The sequence below is a fragment of the Saccopteryx leptura genome, chromosome 2, assembly GCF_036850995.1.
Source record: "Saccopteryx leptura isolate mSacLep1 chromosome 2, mSacLep1_pri_phased_curated, whole genome shotgun sequence".
Lineage (NCBI taxonomy): Eukaryota > Metazoa > Chordata > Mammalia > Chiroptera > Emballonuridae > Saccopteryx > Saccopteryx leptura.
Genome location: NC_089504.1, coordinates 244,470,630 through 244,493,402, shown reverse-complemented (window position 1 = coordinate 244,493,402; position 22,773 = coordinate 244,470,630). Strand labels below are relative to the sequence as shown.

The 22,773-nt window shown below is 47.8% G+C and overlaps 1 protein-coding gene across 1 annotated transcript in view; it reads left to right on the top strand.

Moving 5' to 3' along the window:
- The window catches only part of CCDC63 (coiled-coil domain containing 63), a 28,676-nt gene extending 7,677 nt beyond the window's left edge, over positions 1-20,999 (top strand). Inside the window, exons 4-10 of the mRNA XM_066365986.1 lie at positions 1,785-1,966; positions 3,151-3,332; positions 7,704-7,924; positions 12,516-12,590; positions 17,157-17,349; positions 18,450-18,653; positions 20,917-20,999. Of these exons, the coding sequence (XP_066222083.1) occupies positions 1,785-1,966; positions 3,151-3,332; positions 7,704-7,924; positions 12,516-12,590; positions 17,157-17,349; positions 18,450-18,653; positions 20,917-20,999 (1,140 nt within the window). The remainder of the gene's footprint in view (positions 1-1,784; positions 1,967-3,150; positions 3,333-7,703; positions 7,925-12,515; positions 12,591-17,156; positions 17,350-18,449; positions 18,654-20,916) is intronic.
- Positions 21,000-22,773: the final 1,774 nt, after the last annotated feature.

The following is a 22,773-nucleotide window of genomic DNA, read 5'->3' as shown; positions in this document are numbered from 1 at the left end:
TTGCAAACTGGTTTAAGCAAAAATAGGTAATATATTTGTCATGGAAGTGAAAAATTCAGGGGAGAAGTGGTACCTTCAGGCATAGGTGGATATAGGTGCTCCAAACATGTCTTTTTTTTTTTTTTTTTTTTACAGAGACAGAGAGAGAGTCAGAGAAAGGGATAGATAGGGACAGACAGGAACGAAGAGAGAATGAGAAGCATCAATCATTAGTTTTTTGTTGCGACAGCTTAGTTGTTCATTGATTGCTTTCTCATATGTGCCTTGACCGTGGGGCTACAGCAGACCAAGTAACCCCTTGCTCAAGCCAGCAACCTTGGGTCCAAGCTGGTGAGCTTTGTTCAAACCAGATGAACCCGTGCTCAAGCTGGCGACCTTGGGGTCTTGAACCTGGGCCCTCCGCATCCCAGTCTGACGCTCTATCCACTGCGCCACCGCCTGGTCAGGCCAAACATGTCTTTAGGACACTTTACCTGTCCATCTCTCCTCTGAGTGGACTTCATTGTTGGGCAGACCCCAGTGTGAACAAACAAAAGCAGAAAAGGAGCATCTCTCCCCTAAGAGTTCAGTCACAAGTCCCAGGGTTCCCATTGGGCCAGCTTTAGTCATGTGCCCATCCCTGTGGTCTGAAGAATGGAATATATGGACTAGAGTCCAAGCTGGGGAGGGCGGCCCTATCCAACTATATGGTCTGAGAGTCAGGGAGAAGTCAGGTACAAGCAACACATTCCAGTCTGGCTGGTGAAATTGGAGCTCCCAGCCATGAGCCAGAAGAGGAGAGTGAATTGACTTGGAGGGAAGCCTGCCACTATCACAGTACATAAAGCGCTTAGCTTTACCAGCATTCTGACCACCAAGTTTTAAACAAGAGTGGCTGAAGCGCATTTATCTAACCTCTGTCTGCCTCCCCCAGTGGCCTGAAAGCTGTCTGAGGTCAGGGCAGTGTCTCTTTAATATCCCTGCACAGTAATTTGCAGCCATGCCTCAGAATTGCACAGGATACATATTAAAAGGCAGGTTCCTGGGTCCCTTCCACAGTCACTGAATCAGAATCTCTTGGGCTTGGATCCAGGCATCTTCACTACTATTAGCAACCCCAGTGAGGCTGAAGGTACCCTTGGTTGAGAATCAATAATGCCTGGCACAGTGTGAGGCTCCGAGTAGGTGCTCAGCAAATATCTGTTGATTGAATGGATGAACTAATAAATGCATGCAGGATTTAATGACTTGTCTGTAGAGGCTGGCTTTTTTTGTTAGAGGGCTATTTGGAGTTTCTGTTTCTTCCCGAGTCAGTTCAGTAGTGCCTTGCTTCTTTGACACTCTACAAAGCACAGGACAGTCCCCACCACAGTGAATAATCCAGCCCAAAATGGCAGCAATGCTGAGTTTGAGAGGCCCTGCATTAAAACAGTCCCATCCCAGCTTTTTTCATGTCATCAACCTGTTGAAGAGACCAGGTCAGTTGTCCTGTAGAAAGTTCTATATTGTCTGGATTTGGCTGATTGTTCCTCATGGTGTCATTTAGCTTGTTCCCCTCTCCCCTGTAATTACAGAAAACTAGAAGTTAGATATAAAAGCATGTGAGATATTTGAAATATAGGAAAAGTAACTTGCCAAAGGCCACTGAAACTGGTTGGTGGCCAACTTGAGCCTGCTCTAAACCACTGTTCTGTGGGTCTGGGGTGGGAGGTGGGGGAAGACCTCCCAACCCTCTGGCTGCCTTCTGGAAGCTGGTCTCATGCCCCTGGAATGAGCCCTGGTTTGCAGCACGGCCCTCCCCACAGGTCACCACGCAGTTTGACAAGATGCTGACCACCAATGCTAAGCTCCGGAAGGAGATCGAAGACCTACGGTTTGAGAAGGCTGCTTATGACAATGTCTACCAGCAGCTCCGTTGGCGCCTGTCAATGCAGAAGAAAACCATGAATGTGGCCATTGAGCAGTCTGCTCAAGCCTACGATCAGAGGTGGGCTGAGGGGGAGACCCTCGGGGCAAAACTGTCTGTTTGATCCCTACTGAGTGTCTAACTTCCTATTCTGGACCTCCACTCCCCACCCCCCTCCTCTGTGCTTATGTGTTGAGGAATCTTTTCGTGTGTGTGTGACAGAGACAGAGGGACAGACAGGGACAGACAGACAGGGAGAGAGATGAGAAGCATCAATTTTTTGTTGTGGCACCTTAGGTGTTTATTGATTGCTTTCTCATATGTGCCTTGACTGGGGGGCTATAGCAGAGTGAGTGACCCCTTGCTCAAGCCAGCGACCTTGGGCTTCAAGCCAGTGACTATGGGGTCATGTCTATGATCGCACGCTCAAGCCAGTGACCCTGCACTCAAGCCAGCGACCTCAGGTTTTGAACCTGGGTCCTCTGGATTCCAGGTCAATGCTCTATCCACTGCGCCACTACCTGGTCAGGCTGTGTTGAGGAATCTTAAATCCTTGTAATAACTCTGAACACTGAATGTGTACCAAACCTAATGTTAGGTTCTTTGGATAATATTTCATTCCTCAAAAGTGACTTAGGGGGTAAATCCCCATTTTACAGAACAGGAAGTGGAGGCTTAGAGATGTCAAAATACCTGAGATCCAGGGAAATGGCAGATGTGGTGGAGCTGAGATTTAAATCTATGCTTCGTTGTTGCCTCCAAGTGCCCTGGCCTCTAGTCCTAGGGGTCTCTCTTAGACTGGACTATCTCCTGGCTTTACACTCACAGGGGCAAAAGACATATAGTTTAGCTGTAAAGACCGCACATTTTAGAGTTAGCAAGATCTGGTTTTAAATCCTGGCTCCAACACTGCTGCATTGTTGTAGGACTTCTCTGGGTGGTAGTGAGGATGAAATAATAGATGTGTGTTAAGGATTGGCTGGGACATAGTAATTGACAAGTGGCAGTGATGGTGGTGGTGACCATGCTGATGGTGATAATGTTGCTGATGGTGATGTGTGTGCCAGTGATGATGGTGATGATGATAGAAGAATGATTCCCTGGGGCTGTTCTAGTGCTGGTAGCTCCTGTCATTCAAGTAAAGAGGGTTGTTCTTCCACTCCCTGATTAAGATGAGTGATGGTCATGGGCAGAAAGTCCCTCTGGGCTGGTAGGGAGAAAGGAGGACCTTTTGGACACTCTGGCTCTGTGCCCCCTTCACCCAGACTGGAAGCCATAGCTCGAATGGCTGCTATGAAGGACCGCCAGCAGAAGGACATCTCTCAGTACAACCTGGAGATCCTGGAGCTGGAGCGAATCTATGACCATGAGACCAACCTCAAGTCCTTTCTGCTCGCCAAGCTGAATGACCGTTCGGAGTTCGAGGAGCAGGCCCAAAGGGAAGAAGGTATACTCTCCCGAGGGTAGGGAGGCCTTAAACCATGCCAAGAAGCTTTGGCTTCCTCCCAAGGACAATGGCGACCCACAACATAGAAAAGGGTCAGGTGAATAGATGTGCCTAGAAAGATCTAGAACAGGGGTCGAGAACCTGTGGCTCTTTTGATGGCTGCATCTGGCTTGCAGACAAATCTTTAATTAAAAAAATAATAACGTTAAAAATATAAAACATTCTCGGCCCTGGCCGGTTGGCTCAGCGGTAGAGCGTCGGCCTGGCGTGCAGAAGTCCCGGGTTCGATTCCCGGCCAGGGCACACAGGAGAGGTGCACATTTACTTCTCCACCCCACCCCCTCCTTCCTCTCTGTCTCTCTCTTCCCCTCCCGCAGCCAGGGCTCCATTGGAGCAAAGATGGCCCCGGGCGCTGGGGATGGCTCCTTGGCCTCTGCCCCAGGCGCTGGAGTGGCTCTGGTCACGGCAGAGCGACGCCCCAGAGGGGCAGAGCATCGCCCCCTGGTGGGCAGAGTGTCGCCCCTGGTGGATCCCGGTCAGGCACATGCGGGAGTCTGTCTGACTGTCTCTCCCGGTTTCCAGCTTCAGAAAAATACAAAAAAAAAAAAAAAAAAAAAAAAAAAAAAAAAAATATATATATATATATATATATATATATATATATATATATATATAAACATTCTCATGTACTACAATCCATTCATTTCCTACCGCTCATGTTCATGGTTGTGGGTGGCTGTAGCCAATCACAGCTGTCCTCCAGGACACCAAATTTTTATTGGGTAATGCGTAATGTACACGGGTCATTGTGAGGTCAGGAAGTAAACTTCCCTCCTTTTAATCAAGTAGTCAGCTAGCTAATTGCAAAAACCCTTTTGACGAAGAAGATGGCTAAAAGAAAAAAAGATGAGGAGCATCATACTTTTCAGCAGGAATGGACAGAGGAATTCGCCTTTGTGGAGAGAGCAGGTTCTGCAGTGTGTCTAATATGCAATGATAAAATTGCATCAATGAAACAGTCAAATATAAAGCAGCACTTCGACACACGCCATACTACATTTGCATCAAAATATCCAGTGGGGGACAGCAGGAAGAAAGCATGTCAAGAGCTACTGTGCAGAGTGCAAGCTAGTCAGCAGCAATTCCATGTTTGGACCCAACAAGGTGACTGGAATTTGGCTAGCTTTGCTGGTGCTTTAGCAATTGAGAGAAACGGAAAGCCACTCATAGATGAGGAGTAAGCCAAAACATTCATGCTTGATGTTGCCAATGAACTTTTTTTTTTTCTCTGTATTTTTCTGAAGCCGGAAACGGGGAGAGACAGTCAGACAGACTCCCGCATGCGCCCGACTGGGATCCACCCGGCACGCCCACCAGGGGACGACACTCTGCCCACCAGGGGGCGATGCTCTGCCCCTCTGGGGCGTCGCTCTGTTGTGACCAGAGCCACTCTAGCGCCTGAGGCAGAGGCTGAGGAGCCATCCCCAGTGCCCGGGCCATCTTCGCTCCAGTGGAGCCTCGGCTGCAGGAGGGGAAGAGAGAGACAGAGAGGAAGGAGAGGGGGAGGGGTGGAGAAGTAGATGGACGCTTCTTCTGTGTGCCCTGGCCGGGAATTGAACCCGGGACTTCTGCACGCCAGGCCGACGCTCTACCACTGGCCAATGAACTTTTTGACGACTTTTCGGATAAAGACAAGGAATCAAACGAATAAAAGACATGCCTCTGTCGGCGAGAACTGTTCACGATTGTACCATCATGATGGCAAATCAAATTGAGGTAACACAAGTGAAGGACATAAATGCAGCACCATTCTTTTCTCTCACTTTGGATGAGTCAACAGACATAAGCCATTTATCCCAGTTCAGCGTGATTCCAAGGTACGCTGTTGGTAACACACTACGTGAGGAAAGTCTTGCTGTTTTGCCTATGAAAGAGACAACAAGAGGGGAGGATTTATTCAAGTCTTTCCCTAAATTCGCTAAAGAAAAAAATCTACCGATGGATAAACTTATTTCGGTGTGTACTGATGGTGCTCCGTGCACGGTGGGGAAAAACAGAGGATTCGTAGCGCTTCTTTGTGAACATGAAAAGAGACCCATCCTAACTTTTCACTGCATCCTACATCAGGAGGTGTGTTGTGCTCAGCTGTGTGGTGAGCAGCTTGGTGAGGTGATGTCGCTGGTCATTCGGGTGGTCAACTTTATTGTTGCCCAAGCTTTAAATGATCGCCAGTTTAAAACACTGCTGGATGAAGTTGGGAATAATTATCCTGGTCTGCTTCTGTACAGCAATGTGCGTTGGTTGTCAAAAGGGAAGGTGCTCTGCCGTTTCGCGGCTTGTCTGAGTGAAATCCGGATTATTTTTTTTTTTACAGAGACAGAGAGAGAGTCAGAGAAAGGGATAGACAGGGACAGACAGACAGGAACAAAGAGAGATGATAAGCATCAATCATCAGTTTTTCATTGCGACACCTTAGTTGTTCATTGATTGCTTTCTCATATGTGTCTTGACTGCAGGCCTTCAGCAGACTGAGTAACCCCTTACTCAAGCCAGCGACCTTGGGTCCAAGCTGGTGAGCTTTTTTTTTTTTTGCTCAAGCCAGATAAGCCCGTGCTCAAGCTTGCGCCCTCAGGGTCTCGAACTTGGGTCCTTCCACATCCCAGTCCAATGCTCTATCCACTGCACCACCGCCTGGTCAGGCCGGACTTTTCTTGAAATGAAAAATGTTGAGCATCCTGAGTTAGCTAACACTGAGTGGTTCCTGAAGTTCTACTATCTCGTGGACATGACTGAACATCTGAACCAGCTCAATGTGAAAATGCAAGGCGTTGGAAATACATACAGTATTATCCCTTCAACAAGCAGTGTTTGCATTTGAAAACAAGCCGAAACTCTTTATTGCCGACATTGAAACAGGTCATTTACTACACTTTGAAAAACTGGGAGAGTTTAAAGATGCATGCACAGCAAGTGACCTTGCTCAACATCTTGATCTCCAGCAGCTAGCGGGCTTCACATCTGATCCCCTGCAGTCATTCAAAGCGCACTTTGGAGAATTTCGTGAGCACACTCATCTTTCTAAGTTCATCACCCAATCACACGAGTGTGCAGTGGACAGTGCTGACCTGAGTTACATTCCCGGTGTCTCTGTCAGAGATTTTGAGCTACAAGCTGCTGACCTGAAGGTTTCAGACATGTGGGTGAATAAATTCAAGTCACTGAATGAAGATTTGGAAAGACTTGCACGACAGCAAGCAGAGTTGGCAAGCAGACACAAGTGGGGAGAAATGACACAAATGGGTTCTAATTCCAAACTTGGAATGCACTTCCCATCACATACCACACACTGCAGCGTGTGAGTATTGCTGTACTGATAATGTTTGGCTTTATGTATGCATGTGAGCAGTCTTTCTCACATCTAAAGAACATTAAGACCAACCTATGATCACATTTACTGGATGGAAGTCTCAATGCCTGCATGAAGCTTAACCTCACCATGTATAAACCAGACTACAAAGCCATCAGCAAAAATATGCAGCACAGGAAGGCGCATTAATGGTAAGAAGTGCTTTATTCATCATTGGTTAGCAACAGCATAACAACATTATTAAAAGGAATTCAGAGACTTATTGTACTTTAAAAGTGTTGGTCTTACATAAAATGCACACATTTACTTGTATTTAGTGTTGAACATATTGTATGGCTCTCACGGAATTACATTTTAAAATATGTGGTGTTCATGACTCTCTCAGCCAAAAAGGTTCCCGACCCCTGATCTAGAAAGATACTTCTAATTGCCATGCATGGTCCAAATCAGAGAGATGGCTGAGTTCAGGAGAATTGGGGTTATTGCAGGTATCCAGGCTGGAGAGAACAAGGTTTGGAGAACGGTCTTGGTTCTAATTTCATGAGTTTGCCAAGTTCTGAGCTTGCCTCAGGTCAGGCCCCCTGTCCCTAGGGCTTCCTTGAATTTTATCCTGCTCAAATGTCTCATCCTTTGAGAAGACTTCCCTGACCATCAGCTCCCCCATCACAACACCTGATGGGTCTCCTCCATTGCCCAGAAAAAGATTTCTTTTTCTGTTTACTTGGCTATCTCTTTCTCTTTTTTCTTTTTTGTCTGATTCCTCCACCAAAAGCTCCATGGGGTGAAGACTTTGTGTCCACAGAGCCCAGCTCAGTGTCTGGTACATACTAGGTATTCAGTTAGATATTTGTGAAGCAACTAAGGGGTAAAGTTCCTGCCCCATCTCCTGGGAAAGTCTAGCCTCCTTTGCAAGGCACAATAATAATAACAGATCACATCTCTGCTGGGCACCTCACTGAGCACCTTCCTTTGCAGACTCACTGTTGCTGGTTTTTCCTTTCTAGCTTTGAAGGCGAAGAAGCACACAAAGAAGAGCAAGGGTGAGAGTTTAGAGAGCTACGAGGTGGCCCACCTCCGGCTGATGAAGCTGGCTGAGAATGGGGACCTGAACCAGCTCGTGGAGGACTTCCTGGCCAACGAGGAGAAGAACTTTGCTCGGTTCACGTACGTCACAGAGCTCAACAACGACATGGAGACGATGCACAAGAAGATCGAGAAAATCCAGGTCAGGGCAGCTCATCCCTCCTAGACCTGAACCCCACCTGCTCCTGCGGCAGCCTGGCCCAGTGCGGGCTCCTCAGGATGCACCTTGAGGTGCTTGGGCCTCAAGGTCAAATCAGTTCGGGCAACAGTACATTTCTCCATGTTCCCTGCATGTTAACCTTTCTGAAACTGGTATTTGTTTTTCAGTTGATAAACACACTTAATGAAGTCATGTCCCCTCACGCCAAGTGACTTTTACAATCCACGGCATGCTTTATAATTCAGGGTTTGGTAAACGATAGCCAAAGCCAAATGTGGCCTGTGGCCTGTTTTTACACTGCCCACGACTTAAGAATGGTTTTTATATTTTTAAAGGGGTATAAGAAAAAAAAAAGAGGAAAATGCAAGACAGACTGTATGTGGCCTGTAAAACCTAAAATATCTATTCTCTGGCCTTTTGCCTTAAACACTTGCTGACCTCTGTTAACAGCAGTTTCACAAATAGATGAATTGAGAAGAGATGGTCAGTTCATCCTGGAGAGACTTGAGGTACATGAGCATCGTAAATGCTCTGACAAGTCCTGTGGTAAAAAAACGTTTGCCTAGTTGAACTCATAACTTCCAAACTTCATTGGCTCCCTGGGCATTCAGTCCCCAGAGCACACATAAGCAACCTTTGGAATGTCTGCAAAGGACAGAGTCTGAGACTCACTGGGGCACTCCAGGCTCTTCAGAATTGGGCTTCAGCCTACCCCTGAGGCCCAGCACCCATCGCGACCCTAAGGCACCCTCTGCCGCTGCCAGTCCCGGCTGTCCCATGCATGTCCTTCTTCCGAGACTTTCCTTGTGCTGTGTCCTCCCCACCCCCCTGCCTTTCTTCTGATGAAATACGGCTCATTAGTCCTGACCCTGCACAAATGTCACCTTCTCTGGGAATTCATTATTTTCCCCTCTGAGGTCCCAGTGCTCTGTTTATATGGCAAGAATAGCCACTTTCTTCTGTAATATCACTGTTTCCTGAATGTGGGGCTTGTTTGGTGGCTATGTGCAAGTATCATAGATACTAGCTAGAATATGTAGGTAAAACTTTTTTTTTTGTATTTTTTTCCGAAGTTAGAAGCAGGGAGGCAGTCAGACAGACTCCTGCATGAGCCCAACCGGGATCCACCCGGCATTCCCACCAGGGGGCGATGCTCTGCCCATCTGGGGCGTTGCTTGATTGCAGCTGGAGCCATTCTAGCACCTGAGGCAGAGGCCATGGAGCCATCCTCAGCGCCCGGCCAACTTTGCTCCAATGGAGGCTTGGCTGCAGCAGGGGAAAAGAGATGGAGGAGAAGGAGAGGGGGAAGGGTGGAGAAGCAGATGGGCACTTCTCCTGTGTGACCTGACCAGGAATCAAACCCGGGCCTTCCACATGCCGGGCCAATGCTCTACCACTGAGCCAACTGGCCAGGGCCTGTAGGTAAAACTTTTAATTTACTGGTGATGAATTCATTTTAATGAGGGTTAGGTAAAATATAGCTTGTAGAACAAACTTGTAACTTGAATGTTATTAGTGTGGTAAGTAATAATACTAGTAAACACATAGTGATCAACATAATAAAATAAAATTTGGTTGATTTAAAGACTGTCAGTAGATAATAATAGGTTGATAGATAATAATACAGGTGGCATGCGAAAGTGGCAGAGATGGAGGTGACTGTATCAGTTAGGGTTGTCCCAGGAAGCAGATGGCATGCCCCAAATGGGTAAACTGAGGTAAGTTTTTAAAAAGGGGACTGTTTACTAAGGTCTAAGGAAACTAAGAGGGCAGAGTGCAGGTCCAATAAGAAGAGAGGGCTCCAGAGCTGGGGGTGGGGGGGCCGTTTTTAGAATCAGGAGAGAGGGCTGTGGAGGGAGCTGTCCGTGTGCTCTTCCCAGAGGGATGTGGCCAAACTGGTGCCCTGCAAGGAGTGGGCAAGTACCCCAGCCTCACTCTCCGTCTACCCTGTAATCTCCAGCTGGGGTCCCTCATTGGCTGGGTCCGAGCCAGAGGGCAAGGGAGCATCTAGCCTGGGATGAGGGTAGGGTGGGGAAGGCAGGTGGGTAGATTCTGGGACGGATGGAGAACGTCCAGCTACCGGTCATTCCCTCTGCGTTCCTGATGCCCGGGAAGGCCCTGCACGCAATGGGGGGCGCCAGGAAATGGTTCCCAAACAGTAATTGATCTTAACCTTCCTATTCACTCTCTTTTCCTTTCCTGTAGCCATACAGACTGTCCCTGGCATTGGGACAAATGTGTCTAATAACAGATGGCAAAATTCTCACCCGTTCTGGGCCTCAGTCTCCTCATCTGTGGAGTGACTACTTGGACTAGAGCAGTAGTTTCCAAACTTTTCTAAAAAATCTATAGAACATTTGTTTAAACCCAGGTAATGAGGAAACACCAGTATATAAAACAGATAAAATGGAGCAGTCCTCGATATGAAGGGTGCAGGTAGGGTGGGAGATTGGAGGAGGTGCCTGAGATTCTTCTGCTTTCTTGTGGCCTCTGCTCAAACTAGGGTTCAGGGGGGAAAAACTTAAAAACAATTAGGATTCTATCATCTGACTTCAGCCTTACCTGGAGGGCTGTGGGTAGAGGTCCTAAGCTGGATGTATGCAGCCTTCATTTTTCTTTTGCTTGCTCTCTTCTATCCCCAACACTTTACATTTTTATTAGTTACCAGCATTTAAAAATCAAGATATTCCACATGAAACTCTGGATTTCTGATTCCTCTTGGAAAATTGGATTTGACAACTCAGACCCACTGTCGGGTGGGAAGCTGACTCTCCTGCCCCTATAAACCCCCCCACGATCTCTTTCACCAGGACCAGCTGGTTTCGAGTTTGCAAACTCCTGTTTACGTGCTTTGGCACTGTCCTCTGGTGGCTATATGCAGTATTGCATAGACAGTCTGAACGCAAAGAGTTCTGAAGGAATGATGGAAGGATAGTTTGGGAGTTGGCGGGACTCTGAATTCTCATTTTCCAGGAAGGATCATGTTACTAGTCCTAATGGGGTGACAGAGACAGGCCACTGAAAGGAATTTAAGAACTCCATTTGGAAAATAACCTGACATACACGCACGCACCCATACACACACACACCTAGATACCCACTTGTAAAACTGGGGTCATATTAGATAGTTCGTGCTGTTTTGCAAAATTTTTTCCCCCAAAATTTATCATAGACACCTCCCAACATCTTCTATGTTCATTTTAATGGCTTCTGGGAACACCGAATGCTCTGTAGTAGAATCACAAGCTGCTTCTTAAACATGTATTTTCCCTAGGCCCTACCCCATGTATACAAACGTATATTCTCTGAGAATGGGCTGGGCATCTGCATTTAATCATATTTTTATTCGAGACCCTTTCCGTCCATGATATGAATGTACTATCATTGGTTTAACCAACGCCCTGTCAGTAGGCACTTGGCTGTCCCTAATGGAGGGCATGATAAATATAACATGATGGACAGCCTTGAGTGGCCACCTTTGCCCACTGTCCTATTATTTCCATGGGACAGGTTCCTAGGGATGGACTTGCGTAGTCAAAAGGTGCATGCCTTTTATGTCTGGATACATTGGTGTAGCCCAGGGGTTCTCAAATCTGGCCCCTGGACCACCACCATCAGCAGCAACATTTCCTGGGAATTTTTTTGGAAATGCACAATGTTGGGCCCCACCCAGACCTCCTGGATCAGAACCTCTGGGAATGGGGCCCAGCACACCCTGTTTCCACAAGCTTGCAAGTGATTCTAAGTTATGCTGGAGCTTGAGAGCCCTGCTCTGGAGCTGCCTGTCCATTACAGTAGCCACTAGCCACATGTGGCAATGTATAATATGTTTAATTAATTTAAATTAAATTTAAAAATTAGTTTCTTAGTGGCCCTAGCCACATTCCAAGTTACCAGTACCATGTGTGCCTAGTGGCTGCAATACTGGACGGTGCAGGCAAGCATTGCTACCATCGCAGGAAATTATATTGACTGCACTGCTTTGGACATTTATCCAGAGAAGATGAGCCATTTTCCTTCCCATGTCTTCACTGTCCCTTTAATTCGGAAACCTCCAGGGGTATAAGAGAGGCTCAAGTGTTCTAGGGCACCTTGCATTGGATAATATAAATTCTTGGCCCTGGCTGGTTGGCCCAGTGGTAGAGTGTCTGCCCAGTGTGTAGAAGTCCTGGGTTCAATTCCTGGTCAGGGCACAGAGAAGTGCCCATCTGCTTCTCCACCCCTCCCCCTTTCGCTTCTCTTTCTCTGTCACTCTTCCTCCCCTCCCTCAGCCATGACTCATTTGAGCAAGTTGGACCTGGGTGCTGAGGCCTCCCCTCAGGCCTCCCCTCAGGCCTCCCCTCAGGCCTAAAATAGCTCAGTTGCCAAGCAACGAAACAGCGGCCCCAGGTGGGCTTACTAGGTGGATCCCGGTAGGGGCACATGCGGGAGTCTGTCTCTGCCTCCCCTCCTCTCACTGAATAAAAGTAATAAAGAAATCCTTATACACTCCTCGAGGCACAGGCTCATTTTCCAGGTGTGGCAGGGTGGGGAGTCCCCACTTTTCCTCATGGTCTGGTTTTCTCCCAAGCAGAATGAGATCACCCACCTGCAGTCCCAGCAGAAAACATCCAAGGATGACAGCCTCTCTGTCCTGAGACAGCTGGAGGTAAGACCAGCATGGGAGGGAGGGACGCAGGAGTTCCTGTGGTCTGTGTGTGTGTCAGGTAGCCTGTCAGTTTGTTCTCAGAAGGAGTAAGACACCTGCACCATGACTCTCTACTGACCTGAGTCATGTCTTGACAGGTCCTGACCCTTTGTCACAGGCAGCCTCTGCTATAGGTATTGCTACAGAATTTTGTCGCTGGGGCCTTTTTGTCCATTATAAAGACCCTGCCCCCTCCCCTCCACACACACACACTTCAGGAAGCCTAATGCAGGCCCTTGCACTTATAAATTCATCCCAGGCTAGGAAATCCAAGATGGATCTCTGCCTCAGACTTTTCTTCTTTTGCCTCTTTGTCCTGGCTGTAGCCTGTTCTCAGTCAATACGTTATTACAGATGTTTCTTGAGCAATTACTACATACCAGACACTGAGCCTACGTGCTTCGCTTGCAGCATCTCATTTCATCCTCACAACAGCCCTATGAGGTAGGTGCTGTGATCTCTCCATTTTACAGATGAGGAAACTGAGGTTCAGAGAGGCAAGGTCACTTGGCCAACATCATGGAACTAGGATTCTATATGAGCTTTGCACTATATTTCGCTGCTAATAACAGAGATCCAAAATAACTGTGACCTAATCAAGATAGGAGTTTATTGGCTCTGTTGAGAAATAAGTCTGAAGATAGCCATTTCAGGGCTGTTCATGATGTCATCAATGACCCAGGCTCCTCTTTTCTGCTTTTCCATCCTTAGTATGTGGCTTATATCCCAAGGATGCCTCATAGTTGTAGTATGGCTGCTCTTGGTCCACTCATAGCGTATACATTTCAGACAGGTAGAAAGTGGTGAAGGTGCCCTGGCTGGGTAGCTCAGCATCCGATATGCCAATGTTATAGGTTTGTTCCCCAGTCAGAGCATATACAAGAACTAACCAATGAATCTACAATAAGTGGAAATCAAATTGATTTCTCACTTTCTCTCCCCCTCCTCTCTGTAAAATCAATCAATCAATAAAAGAAAAGAAAATGGGGAAGGCAAACAAAAAGGCCTTGCTGGTTGGCTCAGCCAGCTTAAAAGTTCTTTCCCTGAAATCTCAGCCAATGACTTCTGTGTTGACACCTCATTGGCTCTCCCTAGTGTCGAGAGTTGGAAATACGGTACAACTTTTAGCTGAGCACATTGCCATCCTAAATACAGGTAGAGTTTTGTTATCAAGGTATAAAGGGAGAAGGGATAGCAAACGTCTGCCAAAGTTGTGAACTCAGAGAGTTGATAACAAAGCCCCATTTTAATCCGATAGTTTCTGGCCCAGGAACTGTGTTCCTAGTTCATTTCCTCTTCCTTTCTCTGTGAATTATTTCTGGTTTTGGCATTCACCCAGTCGGCAGTGATGGCAGTGCCATTTTCCAGTAGGCCACCGGGGGGCAGCAAAGCACATGCTGCTCATTGAACTGCTGCAACTCAGAGAGGCCTCTCCCAAGAGTCCGGGTAGGATGAATTAGATTTCCAGGCAGGGCCCAAGTCCCAGGAGACTCTCTCCAAGCTGGGCACAGGCCTGTGGTTCCACGTCCTCAGCCTAGGCTCTCCCCATGTCCAGCTGCTTTCTCGGGGTTGGGGCTAATGCTGGTCTGCATCTCAGGGTTTTGAAGGTCTAACACGGTGTTGGGGGCTGGGGACTTTCAAGTTAAGGGAGGCTGGGCTGACCAGGTAACCCCAAGCATCTCTCCCACCATCAGTTCTTCATTCCTTTGGCTTCTGGGGGCCTTTTCAAATGCAAATACCCTAAAGCAGGAGAATTTGTCTCAATAGCCTTGGCCTCACAAGACGCTTTCTTAGCTCCTGCAAAAGATCACTCCCTTGGAAACTTTCCACATGCCTTCCACTTTGGTCATCTCCTGCCCCCCTGGAGAAGTGGTGGGACCCGTCTCCCATTGGGAGGGTTTTACATATAGGAGTTAAACAACCAGATCCTGGAGACAAATGAGGATCACTTCCAAGCTGTGTGATTTTGAAGAAGTCAACCTCTCCGAGCCTGTTTCTTCTCCTGTCAAGTGAGGATAATAACTGTTCTCACTTCACAGGGCTGGTACTTTCATCTTGTTACTAATAATTGCCTGAGTAGAGAGTTGAGCCCAAGGTCAGGTACTTAGCTTGATTCAGGGGAGCTAAAAACAAGTTCACTTTTCTTCTCTGACCTCAGTTTTCCTTCTCTGGAAACTGGGGCAGTTGGGAAGATGAGTTGAAATGATGCATGTAAAATGCCTGGAACATTTTAGGTGTTGGACATGTGTTACCATGGTCATATCAGGCTTTTTTTAAAAAGATATTATTTACTGATTTTACAGAGACAGGGGAGAGAGAGAAGTAGGGGGAGTGAGAAGTATCAACTCATAGTTGTTTCATTTTAGTTGTTCATTGCTTGCTCCTCCTTATGTGCCTTGACCCAGCAAGCCCAGGGTTTCAAACTGGTGACCTCAGCATTCCAGGTCAATGCTTCAACCACTGCACCACCACAGGCCAAGCCAGGCTTTTTTTTTTTTTTAATCATATGAACTTCTGATGTACCTTTAGAATGAGAGGGCAGCTCTTGCTGTCCTATGAGGAAAATGCAGCCCTGACCTGAGAACAGCCCAAGCTAATAGCCGGGACAGGAAGCTCCCTGGTGTAGTAGTTGAGAGACAGTCAGAATTCCAGCTTCCCTCTCCTGATTGTGTGCTTTGGAGCCTCAGTTTTTTTACCTGGAAAATGGGGGTGTGGAGAAGGTTGACCCTTGGAATAGTTATCTGGGGCAGAGTCCTGGAGGATGGGGTCTGTCCGTACAGGGCCCCGATTACCTTTGCGTGTTGAGGACTTGGAGATGCAGGAAGCACTGAAGCACTCATTCCGCCAAGCTTGGAGGCTTTCTTGTTCCCGATGCCCCGGCTGTGCCCCAGAGCGGCAACTCTCAATTTCTTTTTTCTTTTTTTTTTTTTTTGTATTTTTTCTGAAGCTGGAAACGGGGATAGACTGTCAGACAGACTCCCGCATGCGCCCTATCGGGATCCACCCGGCACACCCACCAGGGGGCGATGTTCTGCTCCTACGGGGCGTCGCTCTGTCGCGACCAGAGCCACTCTAGCGCCTTGGCAGAGGCCAAGGAGCCATCCCCAGCGCCCGGGCCATCTTTGCTCCAGTGGAGCCTTGGCTGCGGGAGGGGAAGAGAGAGACAGAGAGGAAGGAGAGGGGGAGGGGTGAAGAAGCAGATGGGCGCTTCTCCTGTGTGCCCTGGTCGGGAATCGAACCCGGGACTTCTGCACGCCAGGCCGACGCTCTACCACTGAGCCAACCGGCCAGGGCCAACTCTCAATTTCTGAGACGGGTTCTGAGCAGCAACTATTTTAAAGCTCCTAGGTGATATTAACTTGAAATCAAGATGGAGATCTGATGGACTTGCACGTTAGAATCACCTGGAGCTTTATTTAAATACGGATTGCCGGGCCCACCCCCAGAGCCTGCACTTTTAGTCTGTCTGGACCGCAGCCTGATACCTTGCATGTCTAATGAGTTCCCCACAGAGCTGATGCTGCTGGTCCTGGGACCCCACTTTGAGAACCACTGGGCTGGAGCAATGTGCTTTAAGCTGTGACTGGTGGTTTGTCGGATTGCAACCATCATTTAAAAATAAACGAGACAGAGTAGAACAGAATAAAATAGAAAATATTAGAACACACAGGAAGAATACTGATTTGTGAAACTTTAATTTTATTTGATTAGATAATATATATAAAAACACACCCATATACACTCATATGTATGTAGGTTGGTAGATATTAGGCTGCAAATATAAAATGTACTCCTCCATGTGGGCTATAATTTTTTAAAAAATGAGTCACTTGGCCCTGGCCAGTTGGCTCAGTGGTAGAGTGTCGGCCTAGTGTGCAGGAGTCCCGGGTTCGATTCCCAGCCAGGGCACACAGGAGAAGCGCCCATCTGCTTCTCCACCCCTCCCCCTCTCCTTCCTCTCTGTCTCTCTCTTCCCCACCCGCAGCCAAGGCTCCATTGGAGCAAAGTTGGCCCGGGCGCTGAGGATGGCTCCATGGCCTCTGCCTCAGGCGCTAGAATGGCTCTGGTTGCAGCAGAGCGACGCCCCAGATGGGCAGAGCATCACCCCCTGGTGGATCCCGGTTGGGCACATGCGGGAGTCTGTCTGACTGCCTCCCCGTTTCCAACTTCAGAAAAAAAAAATGAGTCACCAGCTTTCAATAAAAAAACATAAATCCAGTACACATGTAGATGTACATACATATATGTAAGTAAAATTAAACTTACATTAAACAATACTTATCTGCAATGCATGCTAGTATTTTTCTCTTTCTTTCTTTTCTGTTCTATTTCATTGCTTTTCAAAAAAAAGGTGATTGAAGCTCATTAAATTGATCACACACCTCCCTTGAGGTTTGAAAAACTGCAGTTTGGAGACCCTAGCCCCAGAGGGTCCTAAACCCTCATCTGCACTGAAGTCCTTCAGGGCTGGGCTGACCCAGATGGCAGCCTGGCTGACCTGGGGCGGGCATTGGGGTCTGCCACCAGGAGGAACTGAAGAAGACCACCGAGGAGGCGGACATGTACGAGAACAACTACAAGGAGATCAACAAGACCCTGGAGTCCCTCAAGAGCTCGGTGGAGGACCTCTTTAAGAAAATCAACTGTGACGCCACCAAGATCCTGGTGCAGTTAGGGGAGACCGGGAGAATCACAGATACCAACCTTTCGCAGTACTTTGGTGAGTCAGGCTGGGCCCGTTGAACTCTTAGGACCGTTTCCAGAGCTTTCTGTAACCAGGCATGAGGACTTGTGGGGTTTTTTTTTTTAGTGGTAGTGAGTCTGGTTGGTGAAGCAAGAGGGCACAAATGCCAGCCTGCTTGGGTTCAAGCTCTGGCTCTACTCTTACAATCTCTGTGACTTTGGGCAACTTTCTGAACCTCTCTGTGCTTTAGTTTTTTTCAACAAAATAAAAAAGAATGAAAGAGAGAGAAAGAGAAAGGAAGGAGGGAAGGGAGGGAGGGAAGGGAGGGAGGGAGGGAGGGAGGGAGGGAGGGAGGGAGGGAGGGCAGGAGGAAGGGAGGGAAAGAAAGAGAGAGAGAGAGAAAGAAAGAAAAAGAAAGAAAGAAAAAGAAAGAAAGAAAGAAAGAAAGAAAGAAAGAAAGAAAGAAAGAAAGAAAGAAAGAAAGGAATTATTTACCTTATAAGGTTGTTGGGAGGATTGAATAAATTGATATTTCTTAGAGAAAAACTATATAATCATCTCAATGGATGCAGAAGAGGCATTTGACAAAATTCAACATTCATTCATGATAAAAAAGAAAAAACCACCCCTTAACAAAAACACCTATAGGTGTCCTGGCTGGTTAGCTCGGTTGGTTAGAACACTGTGGGTTCCATCCCCGGTCAGAGCACATACAAGAACAGATCAATGTTTCTTTCTCTCTTTCCCTTCCTCTCCCTCTAAAATAAATTAATTAATTTTTTTAAAAAGCCCACCTATGGGAAACTTCATACTTTTAGACATTCTTTTCCTAATTGCCCCATCCTCATAAAAGTTTAATACTGTTGATACTGTATAGCTGTTTATGTCCTGTATGTATGTCTGTGCTTTATACCTTAGAGTCAGTTTATTTTTTTGCCTCTCAGAAAACAAATTTTAGCCTTTCAGGGTGATACTGCGCCTGAAGTATGCATGGTATAACCCAAGAGAAAGCCATCTCCACAGGAGCTCATGACCGCCCCCCTTTTCCTTCCCTTCCTCTCCAGCAGGGGGCATCACCCTGAGATTCAACCAGGTCTCTTGACAGTGATCTTAATTGCCTTGCTTTCCTCCCCCAGCCATTATTGAAAAAAAGACCAATGACCTGCTGCTGTTAGAGTCGTACAGGCGGATCCTGGATATAGAAGGGGCAGAGGCCGAGATCCCACTACCCTTCATCAACCCCTTCTGGGGCGGCTCTGCCCTCCTCAGGAACACAGAATCCATCAAGGTCAACGTCCCCACACTTGGGGCTGACCCCGTCAGCGACAGGTTGGATGAAGGTGAGTTCTCTTTCTCCCCAGATCTGCCTGGCTCATTGGGTCAGGGTTTCTAAGAAGCTTGTGGTCATGAGTATCTGTAATGTTGAGCCTCAGTTACCCCCTTTTTATGAGCCCCATGGGCCTATCACTCTCATTGGGTACCATCTTGCCTGTGGCCCAATGGCCTAGCCACAGATACTGAAATTTAGTTATCCTGAATATTTTTAAAAATTACAACTACTCTGTGACCATTGAAATGAATCTTAAAATATTCAAATTTTCCAAACTGGCAAGTGATGGGCTCACAAGAGTCCCTGATCTCATCTCTTACCCCCACTCTATGCTCTTGGGTCTCAGTCCACCCGTGGACTCCCTTGGTCCTGTCCCATCCAGAAGCCTTAATTGTGGTCCTTCCAGCACTGGCCCACTGATCTTCCCTCCTTTCGGTGGCAGAAGTTCATGACCCTCCCTGTCACGGGAATGGGGGTTGGGGGTGGGAACCAACCTTTCTCTCTGAACATGGGGATAAATTTGGCTCTATCAGGTTTTTGAGGCTAGTTTGGCAACATCTATGGGAAGCCTGAGAAATGGATATATCCATTATGCCTGTAATTTTATCCATGGGAACTGGTCTCTTCACAAAAAAACTTATTCAGGGTTCTATAGTGAAGGTAGGAGGCTGTCCACTGCAGCCCCAAACTGAAAATGTCTGAAATACCCACCCATTAGAGATTGGTTAAATAAGTTAGAGTTCACCCTGCATACAATGGAATACTATGCAGCCTCTAAAGAGAATGCAATGGGATATAATATCATGTATATGAGATATATATATATATATATTCAGCGGTTCTCAACCAGGAGTCATTTACTGATCAGGGGACTTTTGGCAGTGTCTAGAGCAGCGGTTCTCAACCTGTGGGTTGGGACCCCGGCGGGGGTCTAACGACCAAAACACAGGGGTCGCCGAAAGCCATCAGAAATACATATTTTATTTAAAAATGTATTGTATAATAAATATGTATTTTCCGATGGCTTTCGGAGGCCCCTGTGTTTTGATCGTTTGACCCCCGCTGGGGTCGCAACCCACAGGTTGAGAACTTCTGGTCTAGAGGTATTTTTGGTTGTTACAACTTGGAGGAGGGGGGTGTACTGGCATCTGGTGGCCAGAAATGCTACTAAAAATCCTACAGTTCTATAATGCACAGGACCAGCCTTCATAACCATAATATATAATAGGCAGGGAAATGCATACAATGAGAGAAAGAGAGAGAGAAAGATGAGGAGAGGGAAGGGGAGGGAAAGAAGGAGGGGAAAAGGGAGATAGCTTGCTTGGTCATGCGCATGGGAACAAAGAGGACGTGTAAGCTGACTTATAGAGATATTTCTGGGAGGTAGTTTGCAGGGAACTTTACCTTTCTGAATTAAACAATTCTGCATTGTTTACATTTTTCTTTTACAACGACCTTGTGTCACTTCAGTGAAAAAATAAATAGATTTTGGAACAGCTACCCCACTTCTCTGAGCAACATTTCTAGTGTGCAAGTGTGCCAAGGATGGAGGGAGAGGAGTGCCAACATGCATGCGCACGTGTGCGCATACCTCCTGTTTGATTTAGCCGAGGCACCTGAAACTTAGCAGGAGTGAAAGCTGGGTCTGGTGTCAGCCACCTTAGGGCAGCTTCCCTTGGCCCTTTGAGTTCCTAAAATCGGAAGTTGGCGGGGCATGGGGCATAGATCACAAGGTTAGGAACTTACAGAAGATGTCTTCCCCTCTGTTCAAGGGAATGTTGGTAAACATTGGGATCTCTTAGCTCACTAGTATCTATGGCACATTTGTGTGAAGTAGAAGAGGCACCCCCATCTGGGCAGACTAATTAGAAAAAGGTGGCCCATCTGGGTAGACATGGTTTGGCAGTCAAGTGGGGGCTGGCTTTCAGCCCATTCATTCACATCTCTCCAGCATGTGTCTCTGTGCAGTTTGCTACATCCTGAACAACTGCACATGGCAGCCTTGTCTCCTTGAGATGAAGCCAGATTCACCTGGGAGAAATAAACAGTTATTGTTTGGGCACCCCTGAGCGGTACATCTCTGCCTATCCTCTTCCTCCCTGAACCTCAGGAAGGGTCATGCTTCAACCTCCAGCATTGAGGAGGAACCCCAGCCAGGCATGGACATCCTTGCCTTGGGGCTCCAAGAACGGGGCAGAGAGGCACCGTCCCTGAGAGGGAAGCGCGATGGGTTTGATTTCAAACTCCTCACCCAAGTCTCACTTTTGGCGCAGTGGACCATCCCCTGGACCACAGCGTCCTTCGGCAGATGGTGCGCAACAACTACATTGCGCGAGAGTCTCGGTACAAGCTTTGAACCTGGACAGCATCACTGACAAAGTGGGATGATCTGAGGCTCAAGAAGAAGGTAACTATCTGATTGGATGGGTCCACATTTGTACCGTCACTAGAGAGAATAAATGTTTCCTTCTGTACCTCCACTGCCTCTTCACACTCACTGCAAGGAGACTGGGGCACTGAGAGCCACCCTGGAACAGGTCAGAGGAATGTGAGGAGTTGAGTTCCAAAGCCGGCCCAGGATGCAAGAGTTGTGTGAGGTCACCATGGCCCCTGAGAGCCTGAGATTGTGCCCAGCACAGGTCACCCCTCGCCACGGTCCGCTTGGTGAAGCAGAACTGAGTGAAGTGTAGGGGTCAGGGGAAAACAGAAATATTGATGTTCGTGCCCCAGAATCACACGGGGTGCAGCAGCCACTCACAGGTGGGGACTGGGAGCCACATAGTGTATCTCTGTGTGTGTCTCAGTGTGTGCCTCTGTGCCTCTGTGTGTGTCTGGTAGACAGGCCTGTCACTGCAGAGCTGCATGCAAGGTGTCTTCCCTGAAACGCCTGCTGCACTAGAATGACCTGGGCTGGGACCCCTCCCAGTCCTCCCCAGGACCTGGCTCTGTTTCTGCAGGAGCCCCAGGGAGCAGGTTCTGGGCATGAGGGCTGTGGGTCACTGCGGTGTATGGAACATGGTGGGTTGACATGGGGTGGGAGCCCCCTGGGCTCCTGCCTGCCCAGCTTGCTGGTGGCTTTGGAAGGGGCCCCATTTCCCAGCAGCCAGGGGTGGTGTCATTATTCGTACTGATGGAGCTGACCCTGAACTCTTCCTGCAGGGCCCTTGTTGTTGTTGTTCTTGAGCCTCGTAGACTCACTCCAGTGCTGGCTCCTCCCTCCAATTGCCTGGACCCTGCCATTCCTTCTAGGTGACCCCAGCTGCCAGTCCCATCCCCATTTTCAGCTCTTTGCTCCCATCCCATCACTCGCTTTGGTTCTGGGGATTCTCTTGAAAATTTACGAGTGTCTGATGTTCACTGCTTTCCTCCTGAAAGACATCTGGTCTCTCCTTTGGGAGACAGACATGTGGTTGGGGAAGGGACTGGTTTTAGCCCCAGGCTGAGAGTTAATCATGTGATCTGGGTCTGCCAGTCAGAGCACTACACCTGTTTCAGGGATGGTTAGGTACCCCACAGGCCTTCCTCTAGGAGTGGCGTGGAGCTGGGAGGAAGATACGTGCTCTCCTTCTAGGAAGATTGCTGAGGGGATAGATGTGAGCCGTTTTGCTACCATTGGGAGCAGAACAGTGGAGAGGCCTCCTAAGGCACTGATGGCCCTGTTTGAGCTCCTGGATGCAGCTATGCCTGAAGCCCCCAGACTTCTTAGATATGTGAATCCATTTGTTTCCCAAATCGGGATTCTTGCAGCCAAAATAGACCCAAATGCTTTAAAAATGACTTGATCGCTTACAATCAAGAGTCAGTTCATGCTCAGGCCTAGTCCCTGGACCTCAGAGGGTCAGAAATCAGTACTCTCTCCCCTAGTTTGCCAGGAGAGAAGTACAGACAAGTTCTACTTCATCTAAAATTAGAAACAGATCTCTTACAATGAATGGATATGATTTTCCCCCCAAATGAGCCACATTCTTAGCACGCATGTGAGGCTCCTCCTGTTAAGTCATCATGGGGCTTGTCTAGCTCATCTGTGGGAGAAGCTTTCCAGGGGCACCCTAGAGGAAAGGACGTCACGGAAGCTGGGCTCTACAACTGCTCAAGCTCTTTGGAAGAAAGGGCTGTGGTCCTCTAGATCA